General features: G+C 44.6%; 4 protein-coding genes across 5 annotated transcripts; 2 read left to right on the plus strand and 2 right to left on the minus strand.

Annotated features, from left to right (window-relative positions):
* The first annotated feature begins 278 nt into the window (after positions 1-278).
* LOC131876943 (ionotropic receptor 21a-like) lies at positions 279-4,002 on the plus strand. Its single transcript, XM_059222490.1, has 2 exons — positions 279-1,745; positions 3,572-4,002. The coding sequence occupies exons 1-2, from the start codon at positions 316-318 to the stop codon at positions 3,951-3,953; spliced, it is 1,812 nt and encodes a 603-aa protein (XP_059078473.1). The 5' UTR covers positions 279-315; the 3' UTR covers positions 3,954-4,002.
* Positions 4,003-4,242: 240 nt separating this feature from the next.
* LOC131876940 (uncharacterized) lies at positions 4,243-11,572 on the minus strand. The gene is made up of 4 exons (XM_059222487.1): positions 10,486-11,572; positions 10,063-10,312; positions 4,948-9,968; positions 4,243-4,877 (listed from the first exon to the last, which is right to left on the minus strand). Exons 1-4 carry the CDS (start codon positions 11,127-11,129, stop codon positions 4,454-4,456), a joined length of 6,339 nt encoding a protein of 2,112 aa, XP_059078470.1. The 5' UTR covers positions 11,130-11,572; the 3' UTR covers positions 4,243-4,453.
* A 2,785-nt stretch (positions 11,573-14,357) lies between these two features.
* LOC131893252 (carbonic anhydrase-like) lies at positions 14,358-20,008 on the minus strand. 2 transcript variants are annotated; one of them, XM_059243229.1, is made up of 7 exons: positions 19,851-20,008; positions 17,699-17,878; positions 17,474-17,641; positions 15,137-15,284; positions 14,926-15,064; positions 14,651-14,851; positions 14,358-14,572 (listed from the first exon to the last, which is right to left on the minus strand). In XM_059243229.1, exons 2-7 carry the CDS (start codon positions 17,775-17,777, stop codon positions 14,462-14,464), a joined length of 846 nt encoding a protein of 281 aa, XP_059099212.1. In that variant the 5' UTR covers positions 17,778-17,878; positions 19,851-20,008; the 3' UTR covers positions 14,358-14,461. The 2 variants fall into 2 exon arrangements, with proteins under 2 accessions (XP_059099212.1, XP_059099213.1); XM_059243230.1 differs by lacking the exons at positions 17,474-17,641; positions 17,699-17,878; positions 19,851-20,008 and adding an exon at positions 16,722-16,812.
* A 1,157-nt stretch (positions 20,009-21,165) lies between these two features.
* Positions 21,166-23,074, plus strand: LOC131893254 (mitotic spindle assembly checkpoint protein MAD2A-like). The gene is made up of 5 exons (XM_059243234.1): positions 21,166-21,411; positions 21,481-21,578; positions 21,644-21,912; positions 22,674-22,772; positions 22,843-23,074. Exons 1-5 carry the CDS (start codon positions 21,282-21,284, stop codon positions 22,877-22,879), a joined length of 633 nt encoding a protein of 210 aa, XP_059099217.1. The 5' UTR covers positions 21,166-21,281; the 3' UTR covers positions 22,880-23,074.
* Positions 23,075-23,154: the final 80 nt, after the last annotated feature.

Below are 23,154 nucleotides of genomic sequence, written 5' to 3' on the forward strand. Positions count from 1 at the left end.
GTGGATGTGAAGAAATTTCTTCAAGATAAGTTTGAGAAATTGCACCCTGATTTCTAATACGCCCTACCACAATCTGGAAATGAGTTAAAAAAGTGCCTTAAAGATTATCATCGGCCCTTTCAATTGATCAAGTAAACAGATGGACGCAACATTAGGTACATATTATTACTCTATCATTTTTTTTTCAAAGTGCCAATGAATGTACCGTGTTGGCCTTTTCATGTCCAGGGTACTATTTCAACCTCAGACTGACTTTTGGAAAGGGTATTTTTTAAACCTTTCACGACCAACTCACGATTCATTCCTCATCTAACAATGGAACAGGCAACATCTTGGTACTTCTTTGGAATGGGTTGTATTCTTATTAGCTACATCCTACCCCAATGTCACTCGACGTCTTTCGCGATAATGGCCAACATAATCGAGCTCCATCGTTCTGAATTTCACGTCGGGGAATGTTCCACTGTCATCCATGATCACAACTTCGACTACCAAATGTCCAACATAATCATGCCAATTGTGGTCCTCTCTCCTTCAATGGATCAAAGGGTGGTTGGCAGTTCCATTCAGGCATGCTCCGTCTTGATTTTGCACATCCATAACCCAGTGAACTTCGCCAAGAAATTCAAGCACTACATAAAAGTCGACAAAATGATGTTAATCGCGGTGACCGACATCTCTCAAGCTTCGGACATGACTTTTCGAACGTTTCTGAGGGCGATTTTTATTGACGCTGGTGGCCAAGAAATGTGGCGTCGATCCAGCATCTTTACCAATGAGCTGATCTCTTGGAACGCCGCTAATTCAATTGAGCCAGTGGAACTAATCAAGTTCGACGGAGTCTCGATAAAGAGCGTGGCTTTTCACAATCCTCCATTTTCGAGGCTCAACTTCAAGACAGGTGAACATGGTGGATACGAGTATCGAATCGCCAAAGGATTAGTGGATGCGATTGGACTGAAGCTCACCATTTTCACGCCCACCGATGGCGAAAGGTGGGGGTTCGAGGTTCCGCCCAAGAGCGGAAATTTTTCCGGTTTGTTGGGCGAAATCATGGGAGGGAATGCAGATATGGCTTGGGCAAATCTGTTCACTGAAGTCTATCGTATGAGTTTCATGGACTTTACCGACTGGTATAACATGGATGAAGTCTGCTTCTTGGTGCCCAGATCCCGGTCCTATTCCAAAATCTTCGCACTCATAATGCCGATGGACTATTTCACATGGTTTGGGTTTCTTGGGTCTGTGGTGGCTTTCTTTTTGGTCTTTGCCACATTCTACTATCAAGAGGTTGGCGGCTGGAAACGAGAAGCGGAGAACGTGATGCCCTTCGTCACTGCGATTGCTTTGAACCAGTCGAGTCCTTGGACGTTCAAGTTACGCACTCAAGGTCTGAAATGTTTGACGGCAGTCTTCTTGATCACCATGTTTGTACTATTAAGCGGATATTCGGCTGCCCTAAAAACATTTCTGACCATCAACATTTATCCAACTCCGGTGAATACCTATGACGACTTGGATACCTTGGTCCAAACGCAGAACCTCAAAGTGAGCGTCTGTTGCTCTTCCATCATTGACGCTCTCCGAATTACGACGGTGGAATCCCTTCAAAGGGTGGCCGATCGACTGGTGCAACCAGTTCGAGGGAGTCTGAATCCGTTTTTGAATGTTTCTTTAGGGACTCATATCATTCCACAAGGTCGAAATAAACTGGAGATCGCTATCCGTCAACAATTGACAAACAAGTGAGTTTCGAATTTTCGTATGTCAACTCAATGTGACTTTGTACTTTTTCGCCCTTTTTCAAGCACTTCTTTTAGGTACATACTCGTAAAGACAAAAAAACGTCAAGCCAGGCCACATCAATTCAAAATGTTTACTGGGACTCTTCTCAATAACCTATGTACCATGTTGGTATTATGTGACAAAATAGAGGCAATGGCATGATTGATTTTTTGTTTTGGCATCCTTAAACTTACTTAGCATGCAAATGAATTGGGATCCGATGTACTCGTACACGCCGTACACTTTGGAACCTAAAAGGTGTTTCATGATTGCGCCTCTATATCAGTCTGGTTAGCCTTTGAGGATTTTAATTCATGGCAGGACAATCATATTTATATAATCAGCCAATGCCATATAATTATCATTTATATAAGGGATATTTATTTATTTTTACTTTATCATTCCATTTTATTTGCCAGCATTATTTGAACCAAAATGAATCTCATAATGCTTATGGGAACTTTTCAAAATTAGGATGCCAAGGGCTCGAGTCCGGACTTGCAAAAATAAAAATGTGTGTTCTCTCATCGAATTTTCTCAGAAAACGGGTCAATAATGATATTTTTCCGTCAAAAAGTGCCATGTGATATAAGTAGTAAAAAAATATCTGAAGAACAAAAATTCCAAATTGATCATTGATGATCATAAACACCGAGCTATTCTGCGATGATGGAAATCTACCCTTGCATAAAATCCAGTGCTTTTTGAAAGCATTTTTCGTTCGATTTTTGTTGCACCCATCACTTATGAAGCGTGGACTTTTAAGTCTCCCATGGAACAAGCGTTGGTTCCATTTCATCCAGCGCTTGATGAACCCGTTGAAATGATCCGATTCAGTCATAAAAGTATCAAGCATTTTCTCTCGCACCTCAATCTGTCTTAAACTTCAAAAACTTCGAATACTTGATCGCAGCTGCAACCGTTGAAGCTCTTGGATTAACTCTGGATCTCCAGAGCGATGGTGGGGGGGGGGGNGGGGGGAGAGGAAACGCCCCGAAGGAGTGGCAATTTCTCCGGGCTTGTGGGAGAGATCATTTCCAAGAAAATTGACATTGGATGGGCTAATCTTTTTAGTGATCCATACAGAAGTCACTGCATGACCTTTACGGATTGGTAAATATCATCTGAATGAAGCCTGTTTTCTGATCCCCAAGGCGCCTTCCTATCCCAAAGATTCTGGCTCTGATCTGGTCATTTGACACCATCACCTGGGGCTCAACAATCACGATTGCATGGGTCGTCAGTAGTATCTATTTTGTCAAAGCTGGCTTTGATAAGGGAACCCATCACCACCCCTGGTGCATGTTCATTTTGTCAGTGATGCTAAAGCAATGGAACGCGACTTTGATCAAAGTTCGCCATGTTGGTTTGCGAATGCTGATCTTAACGTTTATGTGGGATGCTTTTGCTCACCATGAGTTGTGGAGCGGGTTTGATTACATTTCTATCCACCAATTTGCATCCTGAATTGCCTCATGCCCATGCAGAACTTGACCATTACGTTGTTGAAAGGATTTAGGCGTGTCCGTTTGTTGTGATAACATATCGGAATACCAGCGAAGGAGCTCATATTATTCCAAGCAACCGATAGGTGTTGGAATTTGCCAGAAGATCTGATCTGTCCAATGAGTAAAGTTATTTTACCCTGTTTATTATTAACTAGCAATTTCATGATAATGTTAATAATAACAATGGCATCTTATTATTGTTTATTATTAAATCTATATAATACGTTTATTATCTTTGTTGGTATCTATTTCAACCATTGCATTTTTTTTGCTTGCAGATTGGGACAAACCAATGTGCATATTATGGATGAATGCTTCTTGTCCTTACCCATCGCTTTTGGATTGAAGAAAGATAGCCCATTGAAACCCATGTTTGATTACAAGCTCCGGCAATTACGTGAAGCTGGGCTTGTCGAAAAATGGATCGCAGATGAAATTAGTTCGTTTGGGAAGTTTGAAAAGAGCTTTGGGACAAGAGCTCGTGAAGCCGAAGCTCTGACACTTTATGATCTACAAGGAGCCTTTATCGTATTTCTGGCCGCTTTGGGATTCGCTATCGTGGCTTTGGTGCTCGAGTGGATTTGGAAACTTATTGATTTTCATTGCACGCTCAGAACTCAAGGAAATTCCCTTAAACCGACTGAACAAACTCCTACTTAATTGTAAAAAAAACATCTCTTGAGCATATGAGAGGCGATAATTAGACATATTTTGATTTGCATTTGCCATTTCTTACCAAAGATGAGGCCCGTTTTTTAAGGCTCTTACCTCGGAGCTGGGTGCTTGGACGTTAATCGGTATACAAATACACCTCCCAAAGTGTTGAGCAGATGCCTATTCTGGGCAACGTCCAAGCCTCAACTCAGAATACGAGCGTTTAAAAAACTTGCCTATGGTTGTTGGTTACATTAGAGTGGACGTAAAAAATTGAACACAAACGCAAGTAAACTGGACGTTCCAACATTTAATCGGTCTTTGTCCATGGACGAACACGTAAATGAATTTGAAGTTAGTAGACATCTGGCAGCTTGAGGGCAAGGCTTCGCCACATTGTCTGTACAAATCTGTAGCAATGGCTGCAATCTAAACATGATAAATTATTCGATATCTTGCGAAGCATTTTGACGGTTTGAGAAGGGAGACAGCATATTAGGATCCACTCATTTCACCATGGGTCCTCGGAATCGCTCCAAACCAAAGTCGGCCACATTTTTGCGCTTTTGATTGACCATCTCTGTTTGGGCAAGAAATTCGTCCAATTTCCCATGACCGAGGGCGATGTGTCGGAACATTCCAGTCTTCTTTTGAGACTTGTACTGTCCATTGCAAAGTCCACAGGCAGATTGATCGACGAAGCTGTCGTAAATGGCCGTGACCTCTTCGGTGAAATGACGGGCGCAATGCTCACGGATCTCTTTCTTCGAGTAGGGTTGATCGCAGATGGCGCAAAATTGGTCCAAAACCTTGGGACGATGGTGCAGTTCCATTCTCTTCCGCTCCATGGTTTCAGGATCGTTGAGAACATCGTCTAATCTGTTGTGGTATAGAGCCAAGTGCTGGGCGAAGAGCTTGGGCTGATCGGTTCTGGAATGAATAATGAAGAGATGAAGAGCAAAGCAATATAAGGAAGGACCGTTCATTCAAAGCTACTTACTTGTATTCGCACTCAAAGCAGTTAGACTGGTCCGGCAAGTCCTTCAGCATCTCCACAAAATCCGCAGCAAAATGGAAGTAAATGTGTTTGCGGTCGGCACTTTGAGTCCCGCAAACCGGACATTCCATGACATTCTTCCGGATAGTCCGCCCACTCCCACCAAGTTGGGCCTTCTTCTGCTCAACACGAACGGGATCGCTCATGAACTCGTCCAGTTTGGAGTGACCAAAAGCCAAATGCTTGGCCATGTTCTCCTCTTTCACGTTGGTGTAAGGACAGAAAGGGCACGAATGAGGGTTATCTAAACCTTGGACCATCTGTCTAAACTCCTCAGAGAAGTGGTAGTAAACATGGTCGCGTTTGTGCTTGTTGGTGAAGGGATTCTGACAAAGAGGGCAATCCGATCCAAAGTTTAGTTTCTTCACCTCTGCTGGTCGGTACTGATCTTTCTTGGCTTGCATCAGGACGATATCAGCCTTGAAGTTCTCCAAGTGACCGTGACCCATGGCCGAATGGTGGAAGATCCCACTCTCGTTGGGGGACACGAAGTCACACTCAAGGCACTTCTTCTGACTCAAGTCCATGTAAGGAGATAATTCTTGTTGGAAATGTCGAATGAAGTGGTCACTGTGCTGATAGGTTGGAATTCCGAGGGTGCAAATCTGGCAGGTCTTCAACGTGTACTTGTTTGGTTTCATGAGGATGGCCCTCTTTTTCCTATCGATCATGGCCTTATCTTGGAGAAGCTCGTCCAGCTTCCCATGACTGAGGGCTAGATGAATGGCCATTTTGTCCTTTCTCTCGTTTTGGATCCCACACAGGACGCACGTCTTCATGTCTGGGAATTCCGACAGAGCCTCCTTGAGTTCTTCCAAGAAATGCACGGCCACATGCGATCGCATATTCTTCCTCGGGATTGCTCCACCGCAAATAATACATGTGTCACCTAGATGCATTTTAGGAGGCCCTTGGGATTTGACTTCGATTCGTTTTTGTGCCACGAGTTCGCCGTTGCTCATGAACTGATCGAACAGCCCATGAACGAGCGAGTAATGGCGAGCGAAGTTCTCCCGGTTATCGCTCTTGTACTGACATTCCGGACATTGGCCGTTGATCGAGATTTGTTGTGTGTGTTCCATGGCTTCCTTCACGAAATGCTGGGCCACGTGATCCCTTGACGGGTGACTGGAATCACAAAATGGACACTTGATCCCAACCTGATATCTGAACGGGGCCGAGGAGAGCACTACGGGTGCGACTGGATGAGTCGGCAAGGCCAACACGGGCTTGATTGGAGTGAGCTGAATATTGGGCGGGAGCGGCACTTTGGGCAACGAAGGCACTGCGGGCAATGCTACAGGTGGAGACAACGTAGACGACGGTTTCGGGGCTGGGGACTGATTGGTTTTCTTCTGAGCCCTCACGCGTCTGAGTAGATGTTCCAACTTGTTGTGTTGCAAGGCCAGATGCAAGCCAATCTTTTCCGCTGTGTGAGCAAGAACCTGACACTCCGGACACTTGAACATGCCTTTCACTCGAGTGCGGATCATCTTGCTAAGCTCGGTCTTGAAATGAAGGGCCACATGACTTCGCCGCAATTCGGGACGGGTGGGAATCAGGTCCTTGTTGCAAATGGGACAGCTCGTGTACACCTCAGGTTTGGCATTGGCGGCGGCGTTCTTGGGAGCACTGACAACGGGTGATGGTTTGTGCGTGTCTGTTTTCTTGGAAGTCGAGCTGGATTTCAGTTCGCTTCGTTTTCGCGCGATCAAGCCTTTGTCACCGAGGTATTTGTCCAACTGAGAATGGACCACGGCAATGTGAATGGCCACGCTGCGAATGGTTCCGTCCAAACTTGTGAATTGACACTTGGGACACGACATGGGATCGGGGAAGCTGTTGATGACTTCCGTGATCTCGCCGATGAAATGGCCAGCAATGTGACCCCGAGAGGCAAAATCCAGATCACACACCGGACAGCACGAGGCCCCTGGCGAGATTTGGTTGTCCATTTTGGTTAACGGGGGAAGTGGCTTATTTGTTCTCATGTGCTGAGGATGTGCTGCTTTGGGAGGCTGGACAGGTCGTTCCTCTTCGTCATCGTGCTCCATCATCGACATCATCATATTCATGTCAGGAGTGACTTCCATGGCAACGCTTTCATTTTGACCTTCCATCTCATCTTGGTCGGCGAGCGGATCCACACCTTCCTCGTCGTCCTCTTGTGCCTCCTCATTGGGCCGATTCAATAGATCCTCCAGCATATGGCTGCCAAGATCGACTGGAGCATGAAAAGAAGTGGGCCCACAATTCTCTTCTTGCTTGAGTCGATTGCGCAAAAGAGAATGGGAATGGGAATAAGACGACTCGGAGTCGTTGGGCGAGGACGGAACCGGTGTCTGAGGAATGTCCAACTTGATTTCGGACTCATTTTTGATCTTCTTATTCATGGCATCAATCTTTTCCTCGTCCACGCCTTGAACAATCATGGCCTTTTCCAAAAGACTCGAGCTGGCGTGGAGCTTTTTCATCTTGTCTTCTTCAGAATCTTCTCCGCCCTTGGACTTCTTCTTTGGCGGCGAGTCAGACTTCTCGTAATCTTCAATGGCTTTCCAAGCCTCGGCTTCTTCTTTCTCGAAAATCTCTCGACGTCGAGAGCTTCTTCGTGCAGCTTGGCGAACTGGCCGGGATCGCATGGGCATCTCTTCCTCATAAGCCACTGGATTGGTGATGCCGAAAGCGGCCGCCTTGGTCTTGACTAGCTCCTCATCGAGTAGAAACACGTCGATCTTTTGATGAACTGTTCCATAATGGCGGGCCACATATTCTTCTTTCGTTGAACTGAATTCACACTCGGGACAAGATAGACCCGAGGGGGAAGTGTCTTTGATTAGGGCCAAAAGCTCGGGGAAGAAATGGCGAGCCATGTGCTCTCTCGACGGGGCAGTCATCGAACAAATGACACACACATTACTCAATGGCGTCCTGATCTTGACCTTCGTGGACGCCTCGACCACTTTGGCCGCCACGAGTTCTTCGTTCTGCATGAGTTCGTCCAGTTTGCAATGGAACAAGCCCAAATGGCGGGCAAAATTGTCCAACTTGGAATTGGAATAGTCACAGAGGTTGCATTTGCCCTTGGTGGGGAGCTCTTTGGCCATATCCAGGAGCTCGGGCAAGAAGTGCGTGGCCAAATGATCGCGGGACCGAATGGACGAGTTGCAAATGGGACAGCATTCGCCGATTTCAATTCTCTTCGGCTTATTTTTGGCCTTTTCTCGCTTCTCGTCCACTAGGTCCTTGTTGCCAATGAACTCGTCGAGTTTGTAGTGGGCCAAGGCATAATGTCGAGCCAAGTAGGCCATCTTCTCAGGGCTTTTTGGCGGGGAGTACGTACATTCCACACAAGAGTCGGTGGATCCCGTGGCCCTGACCATGTCTTTTAGTTCGTCCATGAAGTGACGTACCACGTGGTCTCGACCTTTCTTTCCCTTAAAAGGGATATCACAGACGGGGCACTCGGTTCCCATTTCGACTCGCTTGGGGCGGCTGATAATGGCCTCGCGTTTGGCAGCCACCAACTCTTCGTCGGATAAGAACTGGTCCAGAATGTTGTGCACCAGGGCCACATGAATGGCCACGTTCTTGATCTTGTCGTTGGTGTACTGGCAATCGGTGCATTGCGTCGTATCCGGGAAAGTGAGCACAATATTATTCAATTCTTCCCCAAAATGCCTGGCGACGTGCTCACGGTGTGGGTCCTTGAAGTCGCAGATCGGACATAGAGCCCCGAGACTGACTTTCTTGGGTTTACTCAAAGCTTGTACTCGCTTTCTTTGGAGCAACTCTTCATCTTGAAGAAGATTGTCCAACTCGGAATGACCAAGGGCCACATGGCGAACCAGCTTTTCAAAGGATTCCGATTCATACGAGCACTGAATACACTTAGTTTGATCGGGGAACGACTGGACATGAGCCTTCAGCTCTTCGATGTAATGCCAGAACACGTGGTCCCTTGAGGTCCCTTTGGTGCTGATGTTACAAATAGGACACTTCACTCCGAGGGTGATCTTCTTGGGTTTCATCAGGAAATTGTTCCGCTTCGCGTCGATCAAATCGTAATCCGCGAGCAAACGATCGAGGTTGCCATGGACCAGACCGTAATGAATGGCAAAAGGTTTGGCTTTGTCGGTCTGATATTCACACAGTTCACAAGGAAAGTATTCACCATCCGCATTGGGAATGAATGTGAGCAATTCATCAATGAGATGTCTGGCCACATGCTCTCGAGTTGGTTCGTTCATGTCACAGATTGGGCAGGTCTGTCCAAGTTGGATCTTTTGCGGCTTGAGGCTTTGGAGGTATCTCTTTTGATGAACGAGCTCCTCGTCCATGAGGAAGTCATCCAACTTGGAATGACCTAAAGCCAAATGTTGGGCCATATTGTCTAGTTTCTCGGATTTGTAATCACATAGGGCACATTGTTGAGGATCTGCAAAACTTCTGACGAGGTCACGGAGCTCCTTGAGGAAATGCCACAACACGTGGTCTCGTTTTTGCGGTTTGGAAAACGTCACATCACAAATTGGACAGGTCATGCCCAACGAGATCTTCTTCGGTTTGGAAGCTTGAAAGGCAATCTTCTCAGCTATGAGATTCTGGTCTTGCAGGAACTTGTCCAACAAACCGTGCACCAAGGCCAAGTGAATGCCAAGATTCTTATGCTTTTCACTCTTCTCGGGACATTCCGGGCACACGTACGGATCGGACAGAGTGGTCACGTAATCGTTCAGTTCCTGATTGAAATGTCTCGCCACGTGCTCTCGGGTGGGACTGGAAATGGCACAAATTGGACACGAGGCTCCCATGGCCTCTTTCTTCGGCGTTGACAGGACTTTGAGTCGTTTTCTTTGAATCAAATCTTCATCTTGGAGAAGTTCATCGAGTTTGGAGTGACCTAGAGCCAAATGCTTGGCCAATTTTTCCATCTTTGTGCAAGAGTACTGGCACAAGTCACATACCTGAGGGGCACGTAAATGGGATATTGATGTTAGATATGATGACCATATGCGGGAAAGATAACTAAGTAAAGAGTGGTAAGTGTAACGTTCTCACCGTGGGGTCGACGAAGTTGTTGACCATTTCCTTCAACTCGTCCATGAAATGCCAAATAACGTGGGCTCTGGCGTGTTGTTTGGAAATGACGTGATCGCACACTGGACACACATCGCCAATGCTGACTTTGATGGGTTTAGTGGAAATTTCATCACGTCTCTGGTCGACCAATGCTCGATTAGACAAGAGCTCGTCGAGTTTGGAATGCACTAACGCCAAATGACGGGCCAACTTTTGTGGGCAGTCTCCCCTGGGAAAGGAAAAATACAACTTCTTTTTAAATGGACATTTAAAATCAAAATAATTCTCTCAACCTCGCATGTCATTGAACATTGACATTTGAAGATGATGCAAACGAATGATCACAGTACATTCATATATACACAGAGCTCTTGGCCGGATTACAAAACCTCGGTGCTTTACCTGAATTTACAGTCGGGGCATTGCAATTTGTCCGGGAGGTCATCAATGAGGTCCATCAATTCAGGCATGAAATGACGAGCCACATGTTCTCTCGAAGGCCCAACCATACCACAAATCATACAGTTGGGCCCAATGGCGATCTTTTTGGGCTTGGCCAAGCACTTGCTCCGCTTGGCCATAAGCAACTCATCGTTGAGTAAGAAATCATCCAGCTTGTTATGGAACAAGGCCAAATGGCGGGACACGGCCTCTAATTCACGACCTTGATAATCACACTCTGGACACTGGGTGGGCACCACAATCTGAGCGCGGAGCTCTTCCATGAAATGCCAAGACACATGGTCTCGAGAATGTTTGGTATTCAAAGGCTGCTCACACACGGGACACGTGGATCCCAAGATGACACGATTCGTGTCACTGATCTCCAATTTGGGCAAGGGCGGAAAGTCCGAGCAACTCGCGTCCATGGACGAGTCCAGGAAATGGTCGCCGCTCATGGCCAAATGGCTGGCCTCGTCATCCGAGGTGGCCGAGGCGAAATGACTGGACTCATCCCCCTGGTCGTCCATGCCCCCTTCCATGATGGACGTTTCCAATAGAGCACTGGGCTCGAAATAATCTTGGGCGTCATCGTCGGAATCCATGGTGCAATCCGGACGATCGTTGTCCGGGTCCAAATGAGGACCTCGTTCTGGTTGTGGAGGCCGTTCAAGATGGCGACGGAGTCAGGGGTGGTGTTGATGGAGCGTCTAAGGGCTCAGGCGGGTAACTGGACTGATGTAGCTGTTGAGGAGGAAGGTGGTAGTGGATATGGAGGAGGAAGTGGTGACGGTGGGTTCCGACACGTCCAGCGTCTCGCGGGCCTGCACCAGGTTCAGAGAGGACAAAGCTGCCACGACGAAATCCGCGTTGCTCTCCTCCTGGGGCCCGTCGTTGGCGAAGAGCCTATAGCTTCCTTAGCTTGGACCGAGAGGACAAGGTCTGTTGGGTTGATGGCTGGTGCTAGTAGCTTCCCTCCCCGGCAGTCTCCCTGATGTACCCGCCTAACAGCCTACCGAGTCCCGTCATCATCATCATCATCTTCTCCAACCTCGCAGTGGTCTGGTCTGGCCAGCAGTTTCCCGCCTTCCCGCCTTCCCGCCTTCCCGCCTTCCTTGCCTTCATTGGCTTCCCCCGTCCGCTGTCCGCTCTTCTTGCCCTCTTTCCTTCCCTTTTTTCCCTTCTCGGGATGGACGGACGGACTCACAACGGAGCGTGTACGTTTGTCGCGTGTCGGAAAGCCGAGTTCCCGCTTCCCTCCTCCTCCCCCCTTCTTCTTCTTGTTCTTCTTCTCCACCAGCTAGGTCCTCCTGTCTGGCCTAGCTGCGTGTCCCCCAACGTACATCGAGGACCAGTGAGCTAGTTTGAAAACGCTGCCGGCCCTCGGTCGCATTCCCGACATCATCGTGTTGGCAGGCAGCCGGTCCTTCCCCCGCCGCTTTCTGCGTCAATCCTGGCCCGGCTGTGGACCAGGAGGATTTGATCATCATCACCCACCTACCCACCCACGATGACCGAGCGACCGACGGGAGAACGGAGAACGCCGGCGGAACATCAGAAAAGCGAAAAGGGGGCAGGAGGAGCAGGAGCAGCGGGAGCAGCGGGAGCCAGTAGGACGGCGGGTTAGTGGGTACGTACGTCATCAGGCCCACCAGAGCCACCACCGAGACCATGGCTGGTGCTACATGAGCTTGTTCAACATCATGATCGCCTCGGTGAGCCTCGCCTTGGCCTATGACTCAGGGTGGCTGGCCTCGATCCCGTGCCCCAACAACTGACCAGCCTGCACGACCTCCTCCTCCCGATAGTCGAGAACTTCGAGAAGGCTTGGACCAACCTAATGTCGGGGATATGGATACCCTTCTGGCTAGGGATGACGATTGATATGTACCGTACATCCGCCTTGAAGGCTTGGACCAACCTAATGTCGGGGATATGGATACCCTTCTGGCTAGGGATGACGATTGATAAGGATGAACTAATTAAAGGCCTGATTTGTCCGTGGTCCTGCCTACACGTGCGTGATCGTGAATTGAAAAGGGACATCCGGCAGAGCAAACTGCGGAATTTGACAGTTGGGAAATACGTCTTGTCCTGATTTAGCGATTTCTCATTTAAGCGGATGAAGGGTTCCGTGTTGGCCGTTGCGTTTTCATTTCGATTCTTGTCATTATTGTTCGTAAGGAGAGCCAAGCTTTCGATTTCCCGATGATGATATTTCCAAGCTCTGTACACTCGCTCGAATTTGACGGAGCGTTTATCATTCCTTCGTTCGTTCAGTCAATCGTTGTGTTCTCTCTTTCCATATCTCTCGAATGCCTTCTCTCATTTGATGATGCTAGCTAGCATAACGTATAGGCCATGGTCTAAACATTGTCCAGTCCATCCGGCAAATCATTTCCCCCAAGTCCCGATCAAGGGAGGCCAGCTTGTCGAACGGGGCCAAAGTCACCCTGGTTTCGACCTCCCGTCACGGCATGGCCCTTGGCCAGACTCCGGTCCGCGAACTCGCCGGAAAGGAAAAGGGACGAGGACAACGAAGCCAGATCATGAGACACTCGTACACTCACTCACCCACCCACCCTGAGGTCCCTGGCCAGTTTCCAGAGCGATGGATATGGGTGACCCGTCGTCCACAGGACGGCGAGAGAGACCCGCCTGCTAAGAGAAGGTACTAGATTTCGCGCTCGTGGAGGGCCGTTGCCCGCCAAGTGCTGGCCAATGCGGGAGGGAGGGACGGACGGCGTGCAAGACCTTGGGTAATGGATGAAGTCCCCCTTCAAAGTGCCAGACTTCTTGGCCTGCCAAGCCATGGCTGCCTCGAACTTGATCGTGTTGGCCAGATTGTTCACCGACCTGGTCACCATGAAAAGTGACGGGACGGTGACGGACGGCAGCTTATGAAAGGATGATGGCACCAATGAATGGAGGTCCTGGTTGGTGATCCTGGTCCTTAATATTCCATTTTGACAAGTTGAAAATGATTTGGTCCAATGAAAGGCCCAGGGTTGGGTTTGGCTCTTAATTTGCAAGCCTATGGGCCATGACAGGTATACGTTTTGCGACGCTAAAAAATTGTCTACATTCTGTGGGTATTTTAATGCAAGATTAAATTTACGTCCAATTAATTGAACCTGTTTTTCAAATCATTTTTTTTACTTTAAACAGAGATCAAAAGGTGCTCAAGTTTTCCACTCCGTCTTTGGCTAGAAGGGATTTTTGACGCAACAGGACGAAATACTCTCAACCTAACCTACGCTTTGAATAGAAGATCCCTGAAGAGGCAGAGATACTCCCGAGTTTCATTAGATTCCTCTAGAGGGATATTCAGAGAAGCAACACTCACGAGATTTCAGAGAGATTTTTTTGGCTCCCTCGCGGCTGCCTGGTGCGTGCGAATGGGATCGACTTTGAACACATTTAGTTACGTGATTCTCAAAATAAAGTCCCGAATTCAGGGAGCCAGTGAGTTGATGGTTCGTTTGTCTGCTTTGGTTGAAACTGCGTAACGCAAGAGAAGTTGATCAGCCCCATACCCAGCTACCCAACTACCAAAATGTGTTCAATGCAAAGTCTCAAACGGCTTGGTTGGACTGACTTTTCTCGGACAAGCCCTCTAGAATCCTCTGAAGGTTGGCTTCACGCCATAGAAATCCCCCCCCCCCACACACACACGCTCTTCTCGACGGAAAGGAACAAATGCTTATCCTGGCACTGGCTTTAAATTGTTCATAATCTAAACGTTCTTCAACCGGTGAAACCATGTAAGTAATGCTTCAAATTTGCTGATTGACACTCAAATCACAATACGATGAAAAAAAAAAAACTGGACGAACGAGACATTGTGAATTCATTACTCCTGTTGACGTAAAATTCATAAAGTAATCGACAAAGTGTCATCTAGTTAATACGAATGAACCCTTTTGTTCCAACGGGTTTAATGACCCTTGACAGAAGAAACTTTTCTCCCATTCAATGGTTGGATTGGTCTAAAATTGTCGACCATGGGATCACCCTCGGAATCCACAAGATCTCGGAAAGGCAGGAGCTTAAAAGAAGACAAAATCTCGACATAAACTTCTACTGATGATTTTGGTAACGCATCCATTTTCATCTACAGTCTTACCCCTTTCGGAGGAATGACCACAGGCACAGTAAAAACCACCCAAGTCACAACTTCAGAACAAGCCGGGGTGGTCAAAGACCCTGCATAAGAGTAATAACTTCCAAGTGGTAGGGGGTTTTCAGTCCAAAGGTCAAAGATGTTCAGTTCAATATCAGCTGTGGACCCAGCTTTCCCCAGTTTGGGAACGGCTGAAGAAATTACCTGTGACGATGACGGAGTTCCAGTGAAAAAGCGACATAGAACACACACCACAATACAACATGAATGAAACTTACTTCAAAGTCCGGATTGAACATACCGTTGTCCACATCAACCATAAAGCCCAAAACGGCCAAGCCATCTTTTTGTAGGATGGCTTCGGAGGGCGAACCATATTTCATATTATAATGAACCCAATGCATTTCCGCTGGGAACCTTAGGGTAGTACGAATTTGGTTTTGTTGAGACTTGATTCCTTCAATGACAATCTTGATACTTTACTCTTACCGAACTTGACCAAAAGTATGTTCCGATCCACTCGAATCGTTGGCTCCCCAATGGAAATGCAATTGAAGAAACCTATACTGATCCGCCCCGAATGGCCCGCAGGATATTGTCATGTCTTTTCGTTGCTCTTCAGAAAAGTCCAATTGCACTGAAAAATCATCCCATTGGGGAAAGAATTTAAGTTGTGCCGATAACTCTTTCAGCTGAAATCTCAATTCGGGTAAAGGCTGTGGTTGTCGACAATTGGTAGCCAAGCATTAGCCCGATTTTCCATTCTTTTGCCAAAAGCGTTTATCTTCCTCATGTAACTCTCTTATGATTATTTCAACTTATTGAAGCAGAAATCGAATACTAAAAGTTACATGGCACATCGGCTCCGTTTGGAAAGCTTTAGCACCTTTCAAGGGGAAATACTCTTCAAAAATTATGGCAAATTTGACTGGCATGTCCAGTTGAAGGTGAGCAAAGCTTTTCAAACTTGTGATTGGATTTTTTGGGATGTTTAAGGTCACAGGTAGTATCACAATGCATGAACAACTGGAAAATGGACGGGGACGCTTGGTTTGGAAATTAGCTTTTCGCGTTTGAGTTAACGCATTATGTTCTTCTTCAAATGAGAATGATCCCAGGCTACAATAATCGCTCATTTCAATTTTCAGCTTGATCGAGCGACTGGATCAAAAGTTATGCCGTCTCAAAAGGCACTACAAAGCTCTTCAATGAATGAACGAACTAGCCCTCTTGTGGTAATTGATTACCAGAAGAGGGCTAAGTCATTCATTCTGTGCTCTGTTATGTACTGCACTTTGAGAGGGCATAACTTTTGACCCAGTCGTTTGATTGAGCTGACATTTGAAATATGCAATCGCAGGGATCTGGGGCCAGCCTTATTTGAAGAGGAATTTAATTCATTGACTCGAATTGGAGTTGCTAATTTTCAACCTTACCATCCCCGTCCATACTCCAGTGGTTCATGCACAATGCTAACTCTTTACTACAAGTGGATTGTACAAACACATATTGAGTATGCCTCGCCCATTTGGTCACCAACTACTTCAGCTGGTTTGTAAAGGGTCGAGCAGGTATAAAAGTGTTTTACTAGAAACATGGTGTGACTGAGCATGAACGCCTAGAATATGGACAGGGACGGGAACGTTGGGATCGAGGACTAACAAATCTCAAATAAGAACACGAGAGCGAGACTTGTATTAGATCGCCAAAATTACTTATTCTAATGTTTGGTTCTATCGAACGACTGTATCAAAAGTTATGCTCTCTCAAACCTACACAGAATGATTGAGGAAGCCTTGTTGTGGTACTCATTTACCAGTAGAGGGCTAACTCATTCAATCTGTGCCTTGTTGTGTACTGCACTTTGAGAGGGGATAATTTCTAACCCAGTGGTTTGATCAAGCTGAAACTTGAGATACGTAATAGCAACAGCATGGGACCAGTCTCACTTAAAGAAGAATGTAATGTAGTGACTCAAATTGGAGTTGTTAATTCTCAACCTTAGCGTCACCGGCCAGACTCCAGGTGTTGATAAACACGGAAAGAGAGAGTTAAAAGAGCGTTTTGAGACTACCTTCAAGCTCGCGACTATCCAAAATGTTTCGTTTGAGCAATGAAGTCCACGTCTCCACTTTCTTGGACTCGTTCATTGTTCAATTTGCTCCCCTAAAATATTCGTAGGACGTATGTAGGTGTTGATCCAATAGCAGGATTTAAGTCGGACTTGGACAAATTCTTGGTCAAAATTCCTGATCAACCCTACATTCAAGGGCTAGTCAGAACCGCCAACTCTAATTCTTTTGCTGGATCAGATAATATATCATTATAAAGATAAGGAACGATTTCCAATATTTTACTTGAAAGTCCTAGCCTCTTGTATACTGCTGGGGATTATACACGTTCCCAGTAACGTGTCTAATCCCGGAAAAAACAAAATAGCAATTTTCTGTCTACTTATTGCTAGCTGTAATTGAACTATCTATCTAGAAACCATTCTGTTAAAATGTTGGCCTACATTATTCTCCACCACGTAGTTGGCGGAGCTCATTTTTCATTTTTTGCAAATTGTTAAAAGGTGGAGAGAAAGAGTTTAAGTATTATTAATATCGTTCAAGGGTCGGGTGGGTTCGGTTCGGTTCGGTTTGGTAAGTTTAGTTTAAATTTTAAAATATAGCTGCGCCAACTAAGTGGTGGAAAACAACGTCTACATAAAACCTTTGGTTTCGGTTTGAAGCAAGGTAGGGGTTTTAAGGCTTAGCAGGCAGTCCGTCCCTAGTTATTCTTTCTTCAGATTTACTCCATCGTTTTGTTCCAAACGAGTCTTACCTGCGTGACCATTATTCGAAATTCTGCCATGAATTACTCGATTGTATGCCTGGGAGAATTTAATCGCACGAGCAAAATTGTCCTTAACCACGTCGGTGAGCTTAATGTCTATGGGCGATTGGGAACTTCCTCCACATTCCTTGAAGTCTTGAGCCCATTTTTCGACATCTAAAATGAAGCTTCAGATTGATTGAGTGCAAAAGAGATACAGGTCTATGAAAATACCTTTATAACTGAACTCGGTAGCCAAAACATTGGTCAAAGTCAAGCCGAGAATTAAACCAATAACAAGGTATGAAGCCATTTGGTTAGCGAAATCGATTACGTTTGATGTGTTTGGGTGGAAGGAAGTCCTAAGAATGATTTGGACGACTCTTTTCCGTTCAGCTTCTTCTTATGTTTCACCTGACGAAAAAAAATAAGCAGGTTAGTTTTCTTTTGTTAAAAGACAAACACACTTGATTAGAGACATCCTTATTAGGCATCCCGACACAGTGATCTTTTAAGACTTGCCTTACTTTATAACACTCATTGATTCTGAAGTGGCCTCATTGCTTAAAAAAACGGGGGCTTTACTTGCATATTTCCATTTACGGCGTCTTTTTATTTTCTTTGTCGTCTCCACGTGTTGGCGTTCTTAAACCTTTTGAGATGGGGTCAACTTTTTTAAGTCTTTGCTCTTGCTAAGTAGTCAACAAAGCAGCTAAAAAGAGGCTAAAAATTAAGGAAATATTTCAAAACACATTAGTGAAAACTTTGAGGATTCTCCGAAATAACCAAGTGTTGAAAATAAATATTTATCAATCTAATCAAATTTTTTCGAACTTCTCCTCTACTCATGCCTCAATCATCTCGGTGAGTAGAATGTGGTACTGATTTTCTATGTGCCTATCTTTCAGTGCGCCAACCCTAGAGGGCGATGGTCTGAATTAACAAATTGTTTTTCTTTCTCACCATTTACAACTACACTTGCGTGAATATGTTATCGGTCCGGCTCTGGCGAATACTTAACAAAGACATTAGGTATGGGAATATCAATGATTCTTCCACCAAGGCTCCAAATCGAAATAATGATCCCCGGGACTCGTCATCATAAAAGTATATCTAAATATATGTACTTGGACACCAACTTTTAATTGGCTGTCAATTCGTGGGTTTGAGCACGTCAAGGACTAAAAATCAGTGGTCAGAATCAAAATAACCCAATGAATGTATTTGACCACAGTAGCTTCAAGTTTCCGGTAATTCCATTAAAGAGGGCCTGTAGCAATCAAATGTGACTATGGAGACAAATCGCTATCCGCTACCTTTACACCCCACGTGTACAACTTGACTTTAGTTGTGTTTTGACTTTTTACTGAGCAGGGAATAGTGTTGTAGTTTTTTTGTTCTGGCAACTAGGGGTCACTCTATCTGTCATCTGCCTTCCGAATAACTCCTAAGAGACTTAACGATGTTCATAGCCTCGCAAATTAGTTATCTCAGCTGTTTAATCTACGGAGGGGGACTTTTGATGGACCCGGGGGTCATGGAGTCCATCATGGCTCGGCATAGTGACAGAAGCAAATGGGTTTCTGCAGGGATGATTGACACCTTGGACACTTGGGATACTTTCTTAAAGGTTATTACACAGCTTCCTTCACGGGGCTCATAGAGCAATCTTGATTGCGTCCTTGACGTGGCTCGTTGTAATCAGAGCTTTGTTGATATTGATCCTCCTCGTCTTGCATATCCTACCCTGGATCAGACAAATACTTTTCCATGCACAGCTAATCGTCGACTTCTTCCCCGAAAGATGATTGTTTTCTCTATGTTCACGACTTCTTTCCTCGGGAGGTACTTTTCTCTTCGAGGGTTGATTTGAGAGACATCTGGGTTGTAGGTATGTTTCATTGTAGAGTTTCCGTTCTTTCCAGGATGATCCAGCTGTCCCTCCTCCTGTTTGTCAACCACTGTATCCCTATTTTTCTCTTCAACTGGATTATTGTAATATAATATTAAAAGCTACCTATGTGGTAACTCTTCTGGTAAACTCACATCTACTTTACCAGATCTCTTATTTGGCCGGAACAAATTATCAATTCACGCTTGTTGCCAGCAAAGAGGAAAAGTGAGCAATAATAAGAATTTTACAATCATCGCAACACTTGATGAGCAAGTCAAGAGATTTGAATGTAGCAGCTCGGAAGTTGCTCTAACATTTGGCGGTCGTTCCATAAGTAAGAAACATGGACAAGCTGTCCCTCGTATATTCGCGAATGTATACTATGGACCGTGAAATACTTTGAGATTGGGGAAATTCTTAGGAGAAAATTGACCCGATATAGAAAATATTTGCTATACTTGTAAGTGTCATGAATACTCTTAAACTATTTACCTTTGATAAATAGTAATTGGTAGAATTCCAGGGTCAAGAAGTAGAACCACACTTCTTTGCACGTCTTCCTGGGATGGAAACGCTGGCTTGAATTTATGCTGTCAACATCAGACGTCCATTCAAGAGCATTGACGAAACCGATCTTGCTTAGGCTGGGTAGACTGTGCAATCAAAAGGCAAAAATTACTTAATCACTAACTTATTTACTTTTAAAACATTTTGATAAGTGCCAACTCGATCTCATATATTTCCCGCAGTCGGATCAAGTGTTCTTTCCTAAATTATGAACGCATTCAATCAAGTTCATGGTTTTTCTATTCTCTCGGAGCATCTCTCATGTTTCCATCTGCTGCCTTACCTCGTTAGAATCGCCAAGAAGTATAGAATACTATATTTTTCAGTCTTCCTATTAACTTTGTATTTTCATTAGGGTTTGGAAAAAATGGTTTATGATATATATTTTTTTCAACAAAGGCACAAACTTGTGAGCCGAAAATAAGTCATTATTCAGCCACAATATATTACTGAAACGTAAAGATATGTTATAAAAAGGTGGAAAAAAAATGTTCAGTTATTCAAGTATTGTGGTGGTTTAAGAGACAAGAATCACTAGGTTATTTTGTTTCACAAACTTGTAGCTCCGTGGGTAGAGAAGTATCATCTTGCCTTTAGGTTAACAAAAAATTGAATTTCAAGCCAAACTCATAACTGCTACTTCTACGTTCAGATTCACCTTCTAAAACATCCTAAGAGATCAAATGATTGTAAAAGAATCTTCTGTAAAAAAGGAATTCGCTTGAAATCGAAAATTCCAAATTTGAGAATGGCAAAATATTTTTCAATTGCTTCATCCTTCAGTTTGTTTAGGGTTGCAAAAATGTGCAAAAAAATACCATTTGGCATGCATTTCTCCTCACCGCAATGTAATTACTTCAAATTTCCCCTATATCGCCGTTTTTTGGTAAAAAATTGCAACAAAGTTTTTTTTTGCCCCAGAAACGGACGAAATAGTTTAAAATGCAAACCCAACTTTAATCATGTTCATTCAGCCGCAAACTTCTAGAAATTTGGTGTTAACTACATAACTTTGGACATATCTCCACAGTTCCCTGGGCATCACTTTGGGCTCAAATTTGACCAAATTCATCTATTCATCGAGAACTTATGGTCGTACGTACGAAATGCTTATTTGGAATAAGATGAACAGGATGAACAGTTTAGAATATAAAAAATTTTGGCTTCCGTTTGCAGTCCACATCTCTCGACTTCTCTCTAATCCAAGGCAATGAAGCCTAGGTTACGTTACGTCAAGTCCTTCATGTTGCGGTAAACCAACTTGGGGGTTTCAAATTTGCTGCGGCCAAGAACAACACCAAAGAAAGAGAACGGACCACCCCATCAATACCTTGAAGTACTTACTGAGCCGTGATCATGTCTGCCACGGCCAATTCACAACTAACCCGCTCGGCTGTCACCTTGAAAGGCTCGGCCCAATTGGTCACGCAGTTCTTCAACTACGGCATCAACTCCATCTTGTATCAACGAGGCATTTACCCGCCAGGTCCGTAATCATCATTGAGAAAGGGATTGTCTTGAGGTTGATGATCTGATCTCTTGTGTTGTTCTTTAGAGTCTTTCACCCGCAAACAGGAGTACGGCCTAACTTTGTTGGTGTCCACGGACGACAAGGTCAATGAGTTCTTGAAGGAGCTTTTGACCAAGATTGAGGTGTGTCACAGGTAATGTTCAAAACCTGGCCACGGTTTTCACGTCCATGATTTTGGGGTTCTCAGGGTTGGTTGGAGGAGCGAAAGATCTTGAAATTGGTGCTGGTTCTGGGGAGTGTGGAAACCAAAGAGATCCTGGAACGATGGGAGTTCAAGATCGAGTATGAAACCGAAGATGGGGGCAAAGAGAATCAGTTTGTCGAGACATCCAACAAGGATGAGAAGAAGATCAAGGCTGAGATTCGGGATGTGATCCGCCAAATCACGGCCAGTGTCACGTTTCTGCCCTTACTGGATTGCTTATGCTCGTTTGATGTGCTCATTTATACCAAGAAGTAAGTATACTTGTAAATGTGCCACGCTAATATTTCAATCTGTTTGGAAGGTCGTATCAACAGAAAGCACATTTTTTCCATTTTTAACTAAACGTAGGTAAATATTGAAAAGATATTTTTTAATATATAAGGCTCATAATTAATTTACAAAATCCAATTGATTTATTTTCCCCTCAAGCCTCAAAAGCAAAAGAATGTGTTCAGATCGTCCAAAAATTGACAAAAATGTAGCATTGATTAAGCTGTCACTCGAAAACATTACGATATACTATAAAAGGTCTATCTCGATTACAATGCTTGTCCTTTGTTTGAAAACTGCAGCCGAAAAGGGTTTATAGAACATCAATTCATGAAGTGCCTGAACGGCTCAAGAATGCAATCAGTTTGGGAATTTGTTCAATCAACCTATACTTTTTCCTTTAACCATCCATTTTTAATGTCAAAACTGTTGTGAACTCACCTCTAAAATTTGAGCCCTAAATAATTTGTTTATGGAACTCGTACAAGACCTTTTTTTAAATTTTAAGCAATATTTTATGTCAAAAGAAAATGACTCCTCTTCATCACAACACATCATAGGAATGAATTGTAAGTTATGATTAAATCTTTATTGCATTTCAATCAAACAAAGTAAGACATTTGTTTATTCGCTCAAAGAGGACAAAGTATCACTAGTTAAAAAAGTATCATTCCACTCTCCACAATTCCATAATTGTAAACTGGGGGATTAGGAATAGTGCGAATAATATATACGTCTTTAGGGACGTTGATGTGCCGACGGCTTGGAGTGAGAGTGATGCCTGTCTCATTTCCAATTGTGAGGTCGTCAAATTGAGATCGTTTTCAACAGGAATTCACAAGTGAGTTTACCTGTAATTTTTTGTAATGAATGGAAAAAAGGTGCAATAACCTTGTGCATCTGCGTTTCAGGCTAGAGGCGGCTGTGAGCTACAAGGCTGACCTTTGAAAAAGCTGCTAACCCACACTCGGGCATCGTTTAAGCGCCTTTTTTGCCTTTATGTCTGAAGTCAATATCTTCTTTGACTTGTTGGAACGAATTCGGACCTCTTGGACTGCCCCAAACCTCTTTAAAATGCCTTACCTTCATATTAACTTCAATATACTCAGACTCATCCGTATGACTTTAAAAATACCGACCCAAGCCCAATGTGTGTACTTTTTTCACCGTCTGTCTTGGGTAATTAAAAAACAAAGAAACACAAAGCATCCTTCGAATCCAGA

The sequence above is a fragment of the Tigriopus californicus genome, chromosome 2 (genome assembly GCF_007210705.1).
Source record: "Tigriopus californicus strain San Diego chromosome 2, Tcal_SD_v2.1, whole genome shotgun sequence".
Taxonomy (NCBI): Eukaryota; Metazoa; Arthropoda; class Copepoda; order Harpacticoida; family Harpacticidae; genus Tigriopus; species Tigriopus californicus.

Coding starts and splice junctions, on each gene's coding strand:
- LOC131876943 (XM_059222490.1), top strand. CDS start 316: ATGGAACAGGCAACATCTTGGTACTTCTTTGGAATGGGTTGTATTCTT. Junction 1,746..3,571: donor CGTCAACAATTGACAAACAA/GTGAGTTTCGAA, acceptor TTTTGCTTGCAG/ATTGGGACAAACCAATGTGC.
- LOC131876940 (XM_059222487.1), bottom strand. CDS start 11,129: ATGGATTCCGACGATGACGCCCAAGATTATTTCGAGCCCAGTGCTCTA. Junction 10,313..10,485: donor TGCCCCGACTGTAAATTCAG/GTAAAGCACCGA, acceptor TTCCTTTCCCAG/GGGAGACTGCCCACAAAAGT. Junction 4,878..4,947: donor TGCTTTGAGTGCGAATACAA/GTAAGTAGCTTT, acceptor TATTCATTCCAG/AACCGATCAGCCCAAGCTCT.
- LOC131893252 (XM_059243229.1), bottom strand. CDS start 17,777: ATGGCTTCATACCTTGTTATTGGTTTAATTCTCGGCTTGACTTTGACC. Junction 17,642..17,698: donor TACCGAGTTCAGTTATAAAG/GTATTTTCATAG, acceptor GCTTCATTTTAG/ATGTCGAAAAATGGGCTCAA. Junction 14,852..14,925: donor TGTTCAATCCGGACTTTGAA/GTAAGTTTCATT, acceptor TCATCGTCACAG/GTAATTTCTTCAGCCGTTCC.
- LOC131893254 (XM_059243234.1), top strand. CDS start 21,282: ATGTCTGCCACGGCCAATTCACAACTAACCCGCTCGGCTGTCACCTTG. Junction 21,913..22,673: donor GTGCTCATTTATACCAAGAA/GTAAGTATACTT, acceptor ATACGTCTTTAG/GGACGTTGATGTGCCGACGG. Junction 22,773..22,842: donor TTTTCAACAGGAATTCACAA/GTGAGTTTACCT, acceptor TCTGCGTTTCAG/GCTAGAGGCGGCTGTGAGCT.